The sequence below is a fragment of the Tachypleus tridentatus genome, chromosome 1 (assembly GCF_004210375.1).
Source record: "Tachypleus tridentatus isolate NWPU-2018 chromosome 1, ASM421037v1, whole genome shotgun sequence".
NCBI lineage: Eukaryota > Metazoa > Arthropoda > Merostomata > Xiphosura > Limulidae > Tachypleus > Tachypleus tridentatus.
In genome coordinates this window covers 8077397-8095985 of record NC_134825.1, presented here as the reverse complement: position 1 = coordinate 8095985, position 18589 = coordinate 8077397, and the positions used below count along the sequence as shown (strand labels likewise).

General features: G+C 29.9%; 1 protein-coding gene across 3 annotated transcripts in view; it reads right to left on the bottom strand.

The window, feature by feature from the left end:
* The window catches only part of metro (membrane palmitoylated protein 7-like protein metro), a 59613-nt gene that overhangs the window by 38997 nt on the left and 2027 nt on the right, over positions 1–18589 (bottom strand). For 2 of the 3 annotated variants that reach the window (XM_076479048.1, XM_076479207.1), the window contains exon 3: positions 18470–18569. In XM_076479048.1, coding sequence (XP_076335163.1) covers positions 18470–18512 — 43 coding nt within the window. In that variant the 5' untranslated portion in view covers positions 18513–18569. The remainder of the gene's footprint in view (positions 1–18469; positions 18570–18589) is intronic. The other variant, XM_076479125.1, reaches the window with a different exon arrangement.

Genomic DNA, 18589 nt, shown 5'->3' with positions numbered 1-18589 from the left:
TTCTAATACACATCGTTGTAAAACTAAAAATACCTTAATTCACAATACTTTACACTTCTAATGGACATCGTTGTAAAACTATAAAAATACCTTAATTCACAATACTTTACACTTCTAACGGACATCATTGTAAAACTATAAAATACCTTAATTCACAATACTTTACACTTCTAATATACATCGTTGTAAAACTATAAAAATATCTTAATTCACAATGCTTTACACTTCTAATGGACATCGTTGTAAAACTATAAAATACCTTAATTCACAATGCTTTGCACTTCTAATATACATCGTTGTAAAACTAAAAATACCTTAATTCACAATGCTTTACACTTCTAATAGACATCGTTGTAAAACTATAAAATACCTTAATTCACAATACTTTTACACTTCTAATACACATCATTGTAAAACTATAAAAATACCTTAATTCACAATACTTTATACTTCTAATATACATCATTGTAAAACTATGAAAATACCTTAATTCACAATGCTTTACACTTCTAATATACATCATTGTAAAACTATGAAAATACCTTAATTCACAATATTTTACACTTCTAATATACATCATTGTAAAACTATAAAAATACCTTAATTCACAATACTTTACACTTCTAATACACATCATTGTAAAACTATAAAAATACCTTAATTCACAATACTTTACACTTCTAACATACATCGTTGTAAAGACTATAAAAATGCCTTGATTCACAATACTTTGCACTTCTAACATACATCGTTGTAAAACTATAAAAATACCTTAATTCACAATGCTTTGCACTTCTAATACACATCGTTGTAAAACTAAAAATACCTTAATTCACACTTTTACACTTCTAATGGACATCGTTGTAAAACTATAAAGTAACTGTGATTCACAATACTTTACACTTCTAATATACATCGTTGTAAAACTATGAAAATACCTTAATTCACAATGCTTTGCACTTCTAATATACATCGTTGTAAAACTAATAATACCTTAATTCACAATACTTTACACTTCTAATATACATCGTTGTAAAACTATAAAAATACCTTAATTCACAATGCTTTACACTTCTAATATACATCGTTGTAAAACTATAAAAATATCTTAATTCACAATACTTTACACTTCTAATACACATCGTTGTAAAACTATAAAAATACCTTAATTCACAATACTTTACACTTCTAATATACATCGTTGTAAAACTATGAAAATACCTTGATTCACAATACTTTGCACTTCTAATATACATCGTTGTAAAGACTATGAAAATACCGTGATTCACAATGCTTTGCACTTCTAATACACATCGTTGTAAAGACTATAAAAATGCCTTAATTCACAATGCTTTGCACTTCTAATACACATCGTTGTAAAACTATGAAAATATCATGATTCACAATACTTTTGCTTCTAATATACATCGTTGTAAAACTATGAAAATACCTTAATTCACAATGCTTTACACTTCTAATACACATCGTTGTAAAACTATAAAATGCCTTGAATTCACAATACTTTACATGCTTCTAATAGACATCGTTGTAAAACTATAAAAATACCTTAATTCACAATGCTTTACACTTCTAATACACATCGTTGTAAAGACTATAAAAATGCCTTAATTCACAATACTTTACACTTCTAATACACATCGTTGTAAAACTATAAAAATGCCTTAATTCACAATGCTTTGCACTTCTAATATACATCGTTGTAAAACTATAAAAATGCCTTAATTCTGATACTTTGCAGCTTCTAATACACATCGTTGTAAAGACTATTAAAATGCTTTGATTCACAATGCTTTGCACTTCTAACAAACATCGTTGTAAAAACTATAAAATGCCTTGATTCACAATGCTTTGCACTTCTAACGGACATCGTTGTGAAAACTATAAAATGCCTTGATTCATAATGCTTTACACTTCTAATGGACATCGTTGTGGAGCTATAAAAATACCTTGATTCACAATGCTTTGCACTTCTAATATACATCGTTGTAAAGACTATAAAAATGCCTTGATTCACAATACTTTGCACTTCTAATATACATCGTTGTAAAACTATAAAATACCTTAATTCACAATACTTTACACTTCTAATATACATCGTTGTAAAACTATAAAAATACCTTAATTCACAATGCTTTGCACTTCTAATACACATCGTTGTAAAACTATAAAATACCTTAATTCACAATACTTTGCACTTCTAATACACATCGTTGTAAAACTATAAAAATACCTTAATTCACAATGCTTTGCACTTCTAATACGCATCGTTGTAAAACTATAAAATACCTTGATTTACAATGCTTTACACTTCTAACAGACATCGTTGTAAAACTATAAAAATACCTTGATTCTGATGCTTTGCACTTCTAACGGACATCGTTGTAAAACTATAAAAATACCTTGATTCTGATGCTTTGCACTTCTAATGGACATCGTTGTAAAACTATAAAAATATCTTGATTCTGATGCTTTGCACTTCTAATGGACATCGTTGTAAAACTATAAAATACCTTAATTCACAATGCTTTGCACTTCTAATATACATCGTTGTAAAACTATGAAAATGCTTTAATTCTGATACTTTACACTTCTAATACACATCGTTGTAAAACTATAAAAATGCCTTGATTCACAATGCTTTGCACTTCTAATACACATCGTTGTAAAACTATAAAATACCTTAATTCACAATGCTTTACACTTCTAACGGACATCGTTGTTGAACTATAAAATGCACCTTAATTCATAATGCTTTGCACTTCTAACGGACATCGTTGTAAAACTATAAAAATGCCTTAATTCACAATACTTTGCACTTCTAATATACATCGTTGTAAAACTATAAAATACCTTAATTCACAATGCTTTGCACTTCTAATATACATCGTTGTAAGACTATAAAATACCTTAATTCTGATACTTTACACTTCTAATATACATCGTTGTCAAACTATGAAAATACCATGATTCACTGATACTTTGCACTTCTAATGGACATCGTTGTAAAACTATAAAGTAACCTTAATTCACAATACTTTACACTTCTAATATACATCGTTGTAAAGACTAAAAAATGCCTTAATTCACAATACTTTACACTTCTAATGGACATCGTTGTAAAACTATGAAAATGCCTTAATTCACAATACTTTGCACTTCTAATATACATCGTTGTAAAGACTATAAAAATGCCTTAATTCACAATGCTTTGCACTTCTAATACACATCGTTGTAAAACTATAAAAATACCTTAATTCACAATGCTTTGCACTTCTAATATACATCGTTGTAAAGACTATAAAAATACCTTGATTCTGATGCTTTGCACTTCTAATACACATCGTTGTAAAACTATAAAAATGCCTTGATTCACAATACAGCTTCTAATGGACATCGTTGTAAAACTATAAAGTAACTGTGATTCTGGGCTTTACAGCTTCTAATATACATCGTTGTAAAGACTAATAATGCCTTAATTCACAATACTTTGCACTTCTAATATACATCGTTGTAAAACTATGAAAAATGCCTTGATTCTGATGCTTTGCACTTCTAATATACATCGTTGTAAAGACTATAAAATATCTTGATTCTGATGCTTTGCACTTCTAATGGACATCGTTGTAAAACTATAAAGTGACAACCTTAATTCTGATGCTTTGCACTTCTAATATACATCGTTGTAAAGACTATGAAAATGCTTTAATTCACAATGCTTTGCACTTCTAATACATCGTTGTAAAGACTAAAAAATGCCTTGATTCACAATGCTTTACACTTCTAATACACATCGTTGTAAAACTATGAAAATACCATGATTCTGATACTTTGCACTTCTAATACACATCGTTGTAAAAACTAAAAATACCTTAATTCACAATACTTTACACTTCTAATAGACATCGTTGTAAAGACTATAAAAATACCTTGATTCACAATGCTTTACACTTCTAACGGACATCGTTGTAAGACTATAAAAAATACCTTAATTCTGATACTTTGCACTTCTAATATACATCGTTGTAAAACTATAAAAATATCTTGATTCACAATACTTTACACTTCTAATGGACATCGTTGTAAAACTATAAAGTGACCTTAATTCTGATGCTTTGCACTTCTAATATGCATCGTTGTAAAACTAAAATACCTTAATTCACTGATGCTTTGCACTTCTAATAGACATCGTTGTAAAACTATAAAAATACCTTGATTCACAATGCTTTGCACTTCTAATGCACATCGTTGTAAAACTATAAAAATACCTTGATTCACAATGCTTTTATGCTTCTAATATACATCGTTGTAAAACTATGAAAATACCTTAATTCACAATGCTTTATGCTTCTAATATACATCGTTGTAAAGACTATGAAATACCTTGATTCACATATATTTTACACTTCTAATATACATCGTTGTAAAGACTATAAAAATGCCTTGATTCACAATACTTTGCACTTCTAATACACATCGTTGTAAAGACTATAAAAATGCCTTGAATTCTGATACTTTGCACTTCTAATATACATCGTTGTAAAACTATAAAAAACCTTAATTCTGATACTTTGCACTTCTAACATACATCGTTGTAAAACTATAAAATGCCTTAATTCTGATGCTTTGCACTTTTAATACGCATCGTTGTAAAGACTATAAAAATGCCTTAATTCACAATGCACTTCTAATGGACATCGTTGTAAAGACTATAAAGTGGCTGTGATTCACAATGCTTTATGCTTCTAATATACATCGTTGTAAAACTATGAAAAATACCTTGATTCACTGGGCTTTACACTTCTAATATGCATCGTTGTAAAACTAAAAATGCCTTGATTCTGATGCTTTGCACTTCTAATATACATCGTTGTAAAGACTATAAAATGCCTGTGATTCACAATGCTTTGCACTTCTAATATACATCGTTGTAAAACTATAAAAATATCTTGATTCTGATGCTTTGCACTTCTAATACACATCGTTGTAAAACTATAAAAATGCCTTAATTCACAATGCTTTACACTTCTAATATACATCGTTGTAAAACTATGAAAATACCTTAATTCTGATACTTTACACTTCTAATATACATCGTTGTAAAACTATGAAAATGCCGTGATTCACTGATACTTTGCACTTCTAATACACATCGTTGTAAAACTATAAAAATGCCTTGATTCACAATGCTTTGCAGCTTCTAATGCATCGTTGTAAAACTATGAAAATATCATGATTCTGATGCTTTATACTTCTAATATACATCGTTGTAAAACTATGAAAATACCTTGATTCTGATACTTTACACTTCTAATATACATCGTTGTAAAGACTATGAAAATGCCTTGATTCACAATACTTTACACTTCTAATACACATCGTTGTAAAACTATAAAATACCTTGATTTACAATGCTTTGCACTTCTAATAGACATCGTTGTAAAACTATAAAAATACCTTAATTCACAATGCTTTACACTTCTAATGGACATCGTTGTAAAACTATAAAATACCTTAATTCACAATACTTTGCACTTCTAATACACATCATTGTAAAACTATAAAAATGCCTTAATTCACAATACTTTGCACTTCTAATACACATCGTTGTAAAACTATGAATGCCTTGATTCACAATGCTTTACACTTCTAATACACATCGTTGTAAAACTATAAAAATACCTTGATTCACAATACTTTGCACTTCTAATACACATCATTGTAAAACTATTAAAATACCTTAATTTACAATGCTTTGCACTTCTAACAAACATCGTTGTAAAACTATAAAAATACCTTAATTCACAATACTTTGCACTTCTAATGGACATCGTTGTAAAGACTATAAAAATACCTTAATTCACAATGCTTTACACTTCTAACGGACATCGTTGTAAAACTATAAAATGCCTTGATTCACAATACTTTGCAGCTTCTAATATACATCGTTGTAAAACTATAAAAATGCCTTAATTCACAATACTTTACACTTCTAATATACATCGTTGTAAAACTATAAAATACCTTAATTCACAATACTTTATGCTTCTAATATACATCGTTGTAAAGACTATAAAAATACCTTGATTCACAATGCTTTGCACTTCTAATACACATCGTTGTAAAACTATAAAAATACCTTAATTCTGATGCTTTGCACTTCTAATACACATCGTTGTAAAGACTATAAAATGCCTTGATTCACAATGCTTTGCAGCTTCTAATGCACATCGTTGTAAAACTATAAAATGCCTTAATTTACAATGCTTTGCACTTCTAATAAACATCGTTGTAAAACTATAAAAATGCCTGTAATTCTGATGCTTTACACTTCTAACGGACATCGTTGTAAGACTATAAAATACCTTGATTCACAATGCTTTACACTTCTAATATACATCGTTGTAAAGACTATAAAAATATCTTGATTCACAATGCTTTACACTTCTAATGGACATCGTTGTAAAACTATAAAATACCTATAATTCTGATGCTTTGCACTTCTAATATACATCGTTGTAAAACTATGAAAATACTTTAATTCACAATACTTTGCACTTCTAATACGCATCGTTGTAAAACTATAAAATACCTTAATTCACAATACTTTGCACTTCTAATATACATCGTTGTAAAGACTATAAAAATACCTTAATTCACAATGCTTTGCACTTCTAACGGACATCGTTGTAAAACTATAAAAATGCAATGATTCACAATGCTTTGCACTTCTAATGGACATCGTTGTAAAACTATAAAAATACCTTGATTCACAATGCTTTGCACTTCTAATATACATCGTTGTAAAGACTATAAAAATGCCTTAATTCACAATGCTTTGCACTTCTAATATACATCGTTGTAAAACTATAAAATACCTTAATTCACAATGCTTTACACTTCTAATATACATCGTTGTCAAACTATGAAAATACCATGATTCACAATACTTTACACTTCTAATAGACATCGTTGTAAAACTATAAAGTAACCTTGATTCACAATGCTTTACACTTCTAATATACATCGTTGTAAAACTAAAAAAATACCTTAATTCACAATGCTTTGCACTTCTAATAGACATCGTTGTAAAACTATGAAAATACCTTAATTCACAATGCTTTGCACTTCTAATATACATCGTTGTAAGACTATAAAATACCTTAATTCACAATGCTTTGCACTTCTAATACACATCGTTGTAAAACTATAAAAATGCCTTAATTCTGATGCTTTACACTTCTAATATACATCGTTGTAAAACTATAAAAATGCCTTAATTCTGAGCTTTGCACTTTTAATACACATCGTTGTAAAGACTATAAAAATACCTTAATTCACTTTACACTTCTAATGGACATCGTTGTAAAACTATAAAATGCCTGTGATTCACAATACTTTGCACTTCTAATATACATCGTTGTAAAACTAATAATACCTTAATTCACAATACTTTGCACTTCTAATATACATCGTTGTAAAACTATGAAAATGCCTTAATTCACAATACTTTACACTTCTAATGGACATCGTTGTAAAACTATAAAAATAACTTAATTCTGATACTTTGCAGCTTCTAATATATATCGTTGTAAAACTATAAAATACCTTAATTCACAATACTTTACACTTCTAATTTACATCGTTGTAAAGACTATGAAAATGCAGTAATTCACTGATGCTTTGCACTTCTAATACACATCGTTGTAAAACTATAAAATACCTTAATTCACAATGCTTTGCACTTCTAATACATCGTTGTAAAACTATAAAAATACCTTGATTCACAATACTTTACACTTCTAATACACATCGTTGTAAAACTATAAAAAATACCTTAATTCACAATGCTTTGCACTTCTAATATACATCGTTGTAAAACTATGAAAATACCTTAATTCACAATACTTTATGCTTCTAATATACATCATTGTAAAACTATGAAAATACCTTAATTCACAATATTTTACACTTGTAATATACATCGTTGTAAAACTATAAAATGCCTTAATTCACAATACTTTACACTTCTAACATACATCGTTGTAAAGACTATAAAAATACCTTAATTCACATATACACTTCTAATGGACATCGTTGTAAAACTATAAAGTAACTGTGATTCACAATGCTTTATACTTCTAATATACATCGTTGTAAAACTATGAAAATACCTTGATTCACAATGCTTTGCACTTCTAATATACATCGTTGTCAAACTATGAAAATACCTTAATTCACAAAACTTTGCAGCTTCTAATATACATCGTTGTAAAACTAAAAATACCTTAAATCACAATGCTTTTGCACTTCTAATATACATCGTTGTAAAGACTATAAAAAATATCTTAATTCACAATACTTTACACTTCTAATACACATTGTTGTAAAACTATAAAAATACCTTGATTCACAATGCTTTGCACTTCTAACATACATCGTTGTAAAGACTATAAAAATACCTTAATTCACAATACTTTGCAGCTTTTAATACACATCGTTGTAAAACTATAAAAATGCCTTAATTCACAATACACTTCTAATGGACATCGTTGTAAAAATATAAAGTAACTGTAATTCACAATACTTTATACTTCTAATATACATCGTTGTCAAACTATGAAAATACCATGATTCACAATACTTTACACTTCTAATAGACATCGTTGTAAAACTATAAAAGTAACCTTGATTCACAATACTTTACACTTCTAATATACATCGTTGTAAAACTAAAAAATACCTTAATTCACAATACTTTACACTTCTAATAGACATCGTTGTAAAACTAAAAATGCCTTAATTCACAATGCTTTACACTTCTAATGGACATCGTTGTAAAACTATGAAAATACCTTAATTCACAATACTTTACACTTCTAATATACATCGTTGTAAAACTATAAAAATGCCTTGATTCACAATACTTTGCACTTCTAACATACATCGTTGTAAAACTATAAAAAATACCTTAATTCACAATGCTTTACACTTTAATATACATCGTTGTAAAACTATAAAAATACCTTAATTCTGATACACTTCTAATGGACATCGTTGTAAAGACTATAAAGTAACTGTAATTCACTGATGCTTTACACTTCTAATATACATCGTTGTAAAACTAAAAATACCTTAATTCACAATACTTTACACTTCTAATATACATCGTTGTAAAACTATGAAAATGCCTTAATTCTGATACTTTGCACTTCTAATATACATCGTTGTAAAACTATGAAAAATGCCTTAATTCACAATACTTTACACTTCTAATAGACATCGTTGTAAAGACTATAAAAATAACTTAATTCACAATGCTTTACACTTCTAATATACATCGTTGTAAAACTATAAAATACCTTAATTCACAATACTTTACACTTCTAATTTACATCGTTGTAAAACTATGAAAATACCTTAATTCACAATACTTTACACTTCTAATATACATCGTTGTAAAACTATAAAAATACCTTAATTCACAATACTTTACACTTCTAATACACATCGTTGTAAAACTATAAAAATACCTTAATTCACAATGCTTTACACTTCTAATACACATCGTTGTAAAACTATATAAAATACCTTAATTCACAATACTTTATGCTTCTAATATACATCATTGTAAAACTATGAAAATACCTTAATTCACAATACTTTATACTTCTAATATACATCGTTGTAAAACTATGAAAATACCTTAATTCACATATTTTTTACACTTGTAATATACATCGTTGTAAAACTATAAAAATACCTTAATTCACAATACTTTACACTTCTAACATACATCATTGTAAAACTATAAAAAAATACCTTAATTCACAATACACTTCTAATGGACATCGTTGTAAAACTATAAAAGTAACTGTGATTCACAATGCTTTTATACTTCTAATATACATCGTTGTAAAACTATGAAAATACCTTAATTCACAATACTTTACACTTCTAATATACATCATTGTAAAACTATGAAAATACCTTAATTCACAAACTTTACAGCTTCTAATATACATCGTTGTAAAACTAATAATACCTTAAATCACAATACTTTGCACTTCTAATATACATCATTGTAAAGACTATAAAAATATCTTAATTCACAATACTTTACACTTCTAATACACATCGTTGTAAAACTATAAAAAAAACCTTAATTCACAATGCTTTTGCACTTCTAATATACATCATTGTAAAACTATAAAAATACCTTAATTCACAATGCTTTGCACTTCTAATACACATCATTGTAAAACTATAAAAAATACCTTAATTCACAATACACTTCTAATGGACATCGTTGTAAAAATATAAAGTAACTGTAATTCACAATACTTTATGCTTCTAATATACATCGTTGTAAAACTATGAAAATACCTTAATTCACAATACTTTACACTTCTAATATACATCGTTGTCAAACTATGAAAATACCTTTAATTCACAATGCTTTACACTTCTAACATACATCGTTGTAAAACTATAAAAATACCTTAATTCACCTGACTTTGCACTTCTAATATACATCGTTGTAAAACTAATAATGCCTTAATTCACAATGCTTTGCACTTCTAATATGGCTTCGATGTAAAACTATAAAAATACCTTAAATCACTGATACTTTACACTTCTAATATACATCGTTGTAAAACTATAAAAATATCTTAATTCACATGCTTTGCACTTCTAATACACATCATTGTAAAACTATAAAAATACCTTAATTCACAATACTTTACACTTCTAATATACATCGTTGTAAAACTATGAAAATACCTTAATTCACAATACTTTACACTTGTAATATACATCGTTGTAAAACTATGAAAATACCATAATTCACAATACTTTACACTTCTAATAGACATCATTGTAAAAACTATAAAAATACCTTAATACACTATACTTTACACTTCTAATATACATCGTTGTAAAACTATAAAATACCTTAATTCACAATACTTTACACTTCTAATATACATCATTGTAAAACTATGAAAAATACCTTAATTCACAATGCTTTGCACTTCTAATAGACATCGTTGTAAAACTATAAAAATACTGTAATGCCACAATACTTTACACTTCTAATATACATCATTGTAAAACTATAAAATACCTTAATTCACAATACTTTACACTTCTAATATACATCGTTGTAAAACTATGAAAATACCTTGATTCACAATACTTTACACTTCTAATGCACATCGTTGTAAAACTATAAAATGCCTTAATTCACAATACTTTACACTTCTAACATACATCGTTGTAAAACTATAAAATACCTTAATTCACAAACTTTGCACTTTTAATACACATCGTTGTAAAACTATAAAAATACCTTTAATTCACAATACACTTCTAATAGACATCGTTGTAAAAACTATAAAGTAACTGTAATTCACAAACTTTACACTTCTAATATACATTGTTGTAAAACTAATAATACCTTAATTCACAATGCTTTGCACTTCTAATATACTTCTGTTGTAAAACTATAAAAATACCTTAAATCACAATGCTTTGCACTTCTAATATACATCATTGTAAAACTATAAAAATATCTTAATTCACAATACTTTACACTTCTAATACACATCGTTGTAAAACTATAAAAATGCCTTAATTCACAATACTTTTACACTTCTAATATACATCGTTGTAAAACTATGAAAATACCTTAATTCACAATACTTTACACTTGTAATATACATCATTGTAAAACTATGAAAATACCGTAATTCACAATGGTTTACACTTCTAATACACATCGTTGTAAAACTATAAAATACCTTAATTCACAATGCTTTACACTTCTAATACACATCATTGTAAAACTATGAAAATACCATAATTCACAATACTTTACACTTCTAATATACATCATTGTAAAACTATGAAAATACCTTAATTCACAATGCTTTACACTTGTAATATATATCATTGTAAAACTATGAAAATACCTTAATTCACAATACTTTACACTTCTAATAGACATCATTGTAAAACTATAAAAATGCTTAATACACTATACTTTACACTTCTAATATACATCATTGTAAAACTATAAAATACCTTAATTCACAATACTTTACACTTCTAATATACATCATTGTAAAACTATGAAAATACCTTAATTCACAATACTTTACACTTCTAATAGACATCATTGTAAAACTATAAAAATACCTTAATACACAATACTTTACACTTCTAATATACATCATTGTAAAACTATAAAATACCTTAATTCACAATACTTTACACTTCTAATATACATCATTGTAAAACTATGAAAATACCTTGATTCACAATACTTTACACTTCTAATAGACATCATTGTAAAACTATAAAAATATCTTAATTCACAATACTTTACACAGCAGATCTACATTTCATTGCAGAACTACATTAGAAATAATATAACATTAATTCACAATAACTTACACTAGAAATAATATATATATTACTGTAAAAACTTTATAAAAAATACCTTAGCTCACTTAAACTTACAATAGAAATTCCATATTTTGTTGTAGAACTATATTATCTAATAAGAATATAACACCTTAATTCACATTAATGTATACTCTGAATATATCATTGTATGTTGATACTTTTTGTCAACTATGGATAAATGTATTCCTCAACTAACTGTAATAAAAATGTTTATACATTAATAATGGATATAAGTGAGGAAAACACTAGCAATACACAAGCAAGAGTCACAAAGTGAAAGAACTAGCAACTAGTTAGTGAATTTATTAATGATACAAGACACTGTCAGAGGAAACAGACAAGTTAATAATTTATACAAGTTTGTTTACATGAGCTGTGTATAGTATGTTACATCTTGTTTAATTTAACAATATATAGATGTGGAACATTTTAAATATCCTGTATGGTTTCCCACAATTTACTCAAGTTCTTTGGCCATCTTTGGACTTCCTACATTTTACACAAACTTGTACATCTTAAGAACATTCATATCAGAACATACTGTACACTAAGCCATAGCTGCCAGTACTCCATTGACTTCTTTACCATCAATATTTTAAATTTTCTGTTTTTTTGAGATGACCATCTTATTACGAGTCCTCACTCAACAAATTAAATTGCTGCAGGAATGAGTGCGATAGGTTGAAATGTTCTGTAATTTTGCAGAACTTGGAGTACTATCAGTTTTGTGTTGACCAATCAGGTAATTAGTATGGAAATACCACTTATCTCCCTCTCCAACACTACATAAATAATATATATAATTATCACAAAATTTTTCTGAACTAGAACAAAATCTAGTTGAGGTCATAAGCTAATTTCAGATTAAGATGTTTGTTACTTTCTGTATACTGTGTGGTCAAAGAACTTGCCTACTGTTACATAAAGATTCTACACTGTGCAGAATGGATGACCTTGTGAATGTTGTGCAGAGCAGAGATATTTCTGTATTCCAGTGCCTGTTTTATGTTTTATGTCTGACAGTTATGCTTACAAAATTCCACCTTGGTATTACTATTTTACTGCCTTACTCCTGATACTACTTCCAAAACCAATTAAAAAACTCATAAATAAACGTTATTTTTATGTGCTTTACTCAAATACAGCTTATTCTGTTAACTTCTTACTTTTATTATTATACCCTACTTCAAAATGCAATATCCCTTTTAGCTTGTTAACTGGCCAAACTTTAGTCTGTCTCCAGTAATGAAGCATTCATACTTCAAACATCACTAACATGTCTTTTCTTCTTTCCCTTCAAACACTAGATCGTAAAACCTCTACTTTCTTGCAGAGATCCAAATCAGCACACTGACACCCACTGGTTGTGATGCTTTACTAAAGTTCTTCACAGATTAAGTTGCTATTCAACACTTCACTGTCAAACATTTTAAACTGGTATTAATCTGTGTATAGCCCACATTTTTTCAGCTTTGCTCATTCTACATTTTATGGTTCAATGGGGATTGGTTACCTCTTCTCAACAACTAGCAGTTAAGCAACATATATACATCCACTAAAATAATTTCTCACACATCTCTCTCTTACTGCATTCAAGCTAACATTTACATCTGTATTTACAGCAAGAATGTTGGCAATATCTGTATTTGAATTCAATTTCTTAAATGCTATAAAAGTCCCTACATTCATAATTTGAGGTTGACTTTAAAAACAAAAGGATAAACAAAAAACAGAGGCTTTCTCATTTGTGTTGAAACCATTATCACAACCTTTTGGAAGTCTCAGCACAGAGTCTGAAAGTTAATATTTTCCAACTCTTTAAATATATTTCTGATGAATACTTACCTCCTCCCACATAACTTTTCTCATTCAATGCTGCCCTCTATGTACAAATCTTTTGCTTGCCACTAGCCTTCATACTCCCATCTTCCCCACATGTTTAACACAGAGCAGCTACATTTTAGTATGCAAATAATCATGAGAACCCTTCACAAACAGAAGCACAATACACTCTTCTGTCATAAGCTATACTGTAGAACCCAACTTTTAACTTTCAAATTAAGTAAAGAAAAAAGTACTTGAAGTTGGAATGTAGGGTGTGAAATGTAAAAAGAGGTAAGTATTAGAAATACATTCAGTGTAGAAAAAATTTTATCCTCTTATATAATACCTTACCTCTTCTCACATAATAGGTAGGTCCACAATGGCATAATGGAGAGATGGATGCAAATTTATTTAGATGAACTTCCTTTGTGGAAAGTCTGAGGAATTCCCATGAAGTATGCTATTTCTTGATGGGAACACAACCATGGAAGACTGCACCACATCTGCCTGTTGTGAATATATGTCATTAAGAGAGGCAGAAAAGGAGCATACTATGCACTTAGTTAGATGTGCTAAGTGGTGTAGAGAGGCTAGGGTGCACCAGATAGGTTCTGTTCTGCCATCCTAGTGTAGACCTGATACACAATCAATACCAGGCCACCCAGGACCTTGACATCTGGGTTGTGGTAGAAGAGGAGGTTCAACATGGTGGTCCACTCAAATAAAAAACCTGGTAACCTTGGGAATTTATCATCTAGTCTGCAGTAAAAAGAGGGCTCCCTACCAACCTTGTTTATGAAGACTTATGTTCAATGGTCCACTTCTAATCCAATATCAGATCACCCAGGAACCAACATCTAGTCAGCAGTAGGATAAAGTTTCAAGCCAGAGGGTGAACTGCATTTTAATGGATTATCTGCAGACCAGGTGGCATCAGATAGTTTTCTTTTAGGTCTACAGTAGGACGAGGATTCATGCCATCTACATCAACAGGACACCACCACACTACTTTCAAATGAATGGACTGAACACATCTTTAAGTGAAGTCCTTACCTCTTACTAGCTCTTAATTACTGGGATGGTGGATAATGAGGTGGGGAGTCAAGAGGAATGCAACACTGAAGAAAGTGCAATGAGTAAACACAATCTTTTTTTAAAGGAGGCCATTTCCAATTCATTCAACTAGGATGAGATGGATCAAAGTTTTCTTGATATTGCTTTACTCATGATAGTCCATAAGTTGGTACAATCTGACCAGGGCATATACTGCATGGATAAGCATACTAGCAGTCCTGTGGAACATCCCATCTCAACAGTGGGCATTATAAATGTGAAAGGTCATAGAGTGCTGATTTATGGATTACTATCCCTGGACAAGCACCATTTATCAGAGAGCACAATCCAACATATTAAATTGAGCTACTGTAAATGAATAAATATGAAAACATTCATCCACTACAGTTGAACCCAACTGTGGATGATGACAATGGAGCAGTATTCAGTATCCCAATCAGAAGGAGGGGGCACATCATGAAGTTAATGAGAGATGAAGATGTGTGTGCTGTTGTGTACATACGAGTTTGGATGAGCTCCCCAAGTAGGTGATGGAAATGGGTAGTCAAAGAAAGGATGAAATGCTGGATCTAATGCAAAGAGAATGCAAAAAGACAGTGTGAGACAGAAGACAAGGAAGTGTAAGCCAACTCCATGAGCTGGTGAATTCAACCCATAAACCAATAACTGTGAAAGGAGAAGTATCTTGGGAAGAGAAAGGGAATCATAGAAGGAAACCCTGTAGGTAATAAGAGAACACAAACAATAAAAACAAATGACCCAGCTTGGAATGAGGATAAAAATGGAAAATGGAAGAGAGGGTAACAGCTGTAAATGTGGGTTCAAATTCCAGAGCTGCAAACATCGTGGGAAAAATATGCAATCTAGATATAGGAGAAACATAAATACAATGGTAAAGGATACATGAAACATCAAGGACAAAAACATCCAACCTACTAGGCATGTCATGAGGTAAGGAGAGGTGAATTAGGGGATCCAAAGCAAAATCCCATTTATTGTGCAACAGCATGCAAGTAAGCAAGACCCTAGGGATTTCAGGCTTTCATGGAAGCCCAAGTCCCCAAAAGAGAAATAACCTCTCATGTAATAACAGAAGTAGAGGATTGAAAGATCAAAACTAAGAGCTCAATCAATATTAACAGAAGAGGATAGGGCTAGGCCCCATTGAATTAGGAGTTGAAGAACCCTTTTAAGTAGATAATGGAGCATCCTTCAGAAGAATAATCCAAAATATTCTGGAGATGCTGGCAACAAAACCAGATCCCAAGGAGGAGGGAGAGAAATCAGAAATAAGGATCAGGAAGGTGTAGAGATAAAACAAATGGAAAGATCTCCAGACAGCTCTTGAAATATCTAATGAGCCAAAGTGAAATCACACCACAGGTAAATAAACCTGTCTAAATGTGCTCTGTACTCACCAGATCCTATAGTATAGTAACCAAGGATTGCAAGAGGTTAATTAAGATGAGAGAAGTGGAAAATTTGATCCTTGAAAATAAGTTGCAATACCATCAGGGCCTGATACCCAAACAGGAACACAAAACTCCAAGATCCGAGTCTCTTAATAGAAAATCTGAATTATGGCATATTACTAAATAAGTATCCAAGGTACGTGGAGATACAATACATGCTTCTCCAAATACATAGTAGTGCAAAGAACAGGTCTGCACATACCCTGACTTCTCAAGAAGGAAAACAAAAATCTAGTTAATCCAAAGAAGGAGTAGAACTTAGGATTGAAGGAGAGGAATCATTAGGCACAGGAGATAGAAATAAAAAGTAACATTCTTATGACAGCATGTTTAGAAAGGCAGAAAATAGTTTGGGAGTTTCCACAGTAGGAATTTGGGATTACATGGCAAAGTAAAGAAGACAAAACAGGCTATAAACATCTGCATCTTTCTGAATAGATTTCTCATAAAAAAAAAAAAAAGAAAATCTGTCTGTGATCAGTAGACACAGTAGGCTACATAATGGACCTCAACTCAAAACATGGTACCTTTTCAGCAGAAAGCACAAAGGCTGAAACTAAGAAACTACAGGTTGAAGCGTAATGACAGTATAAACAATAGTAGCAGCTGTTCTGAATTGAAATTCCAAAATTAAAATGAATAATGAAATATAAAACTATAGCAGTGAGCTTCACTATAAAAACAATTAAGAAAAACTAGAAACAACCAAAAAAGTAGTTTAAACTGTTAAACTGTTAATGCAAAATACAAAGTAAACAGAAGCAACACTTTGAAATATCTGTATTCTACTGTCCCAAACCAAGAAGTTAAAGCTAGGCTATACAGGACATAGGGAACCAGCTGTGGCAGGAGAGTGTGTCGTGCTCCTACTGGTGAAGGATTAATCTCATGGTTCTTTGCATATTACAATACAGCTGTACCAGATTAAACATGATACAGATGGAAGTATGAAGACAAGTGGAGACTGAAAAAAATGTGTATTTGAGAAAAGCTATTATGGTGATGACATGCCATATTGGAATATTATTTTTCCATAAACCCACCAGTGATTCAACTCAAACAGTTACTCAACACTGCTAAAATATATACTGTGCATACACAAAAAAAGGAAAAAAGACATTCACAGTTTATTTAAAAGAAACTAATTTGACTAACAAAAATTACTTTCGAACTAGCTTAATTAAAAACTTGCTTCTAAGTATAAAAATTTAAAAATGTCAACAGCATAAATAACTGTAGCTAATACATTCTCACGACATTAAAACTCATTCTTGGCTATAAGTATACTTACAGACAAGCACTGTATTTAACATAAGCACAATCCCAAATATACTTTCATTACTTCCCACAAGTCTCAGTCACTCAACTCTTAAAAAGCAAATGGAGACTCTGTAATGACAACCAACCTAGTGTAAATAATTACTTACCATCAAACTTAAAATAAAAAGCTGTGCCGTTTTTGACATTTATACCTGAAAGATCAAAATTACCAAACATCTTACAATCTTTCCAATATGAACATTTTGACCAAATTATGATAATAAACATGTTTAAATAACTTTCTAAGTAAGTTGATTTTTTGCATAACCACATTTTGGAAAATTTCTTACCTTGTTCACTACTGTTTCCATTCTGGTTTCCCCCCACTGCCATGGTAATTCTGTCTCTCCAACAACATTGAAGTCAGATTTGTGCAGCTTTCTTCTAAACCTACAGCATTAAATCAGTAA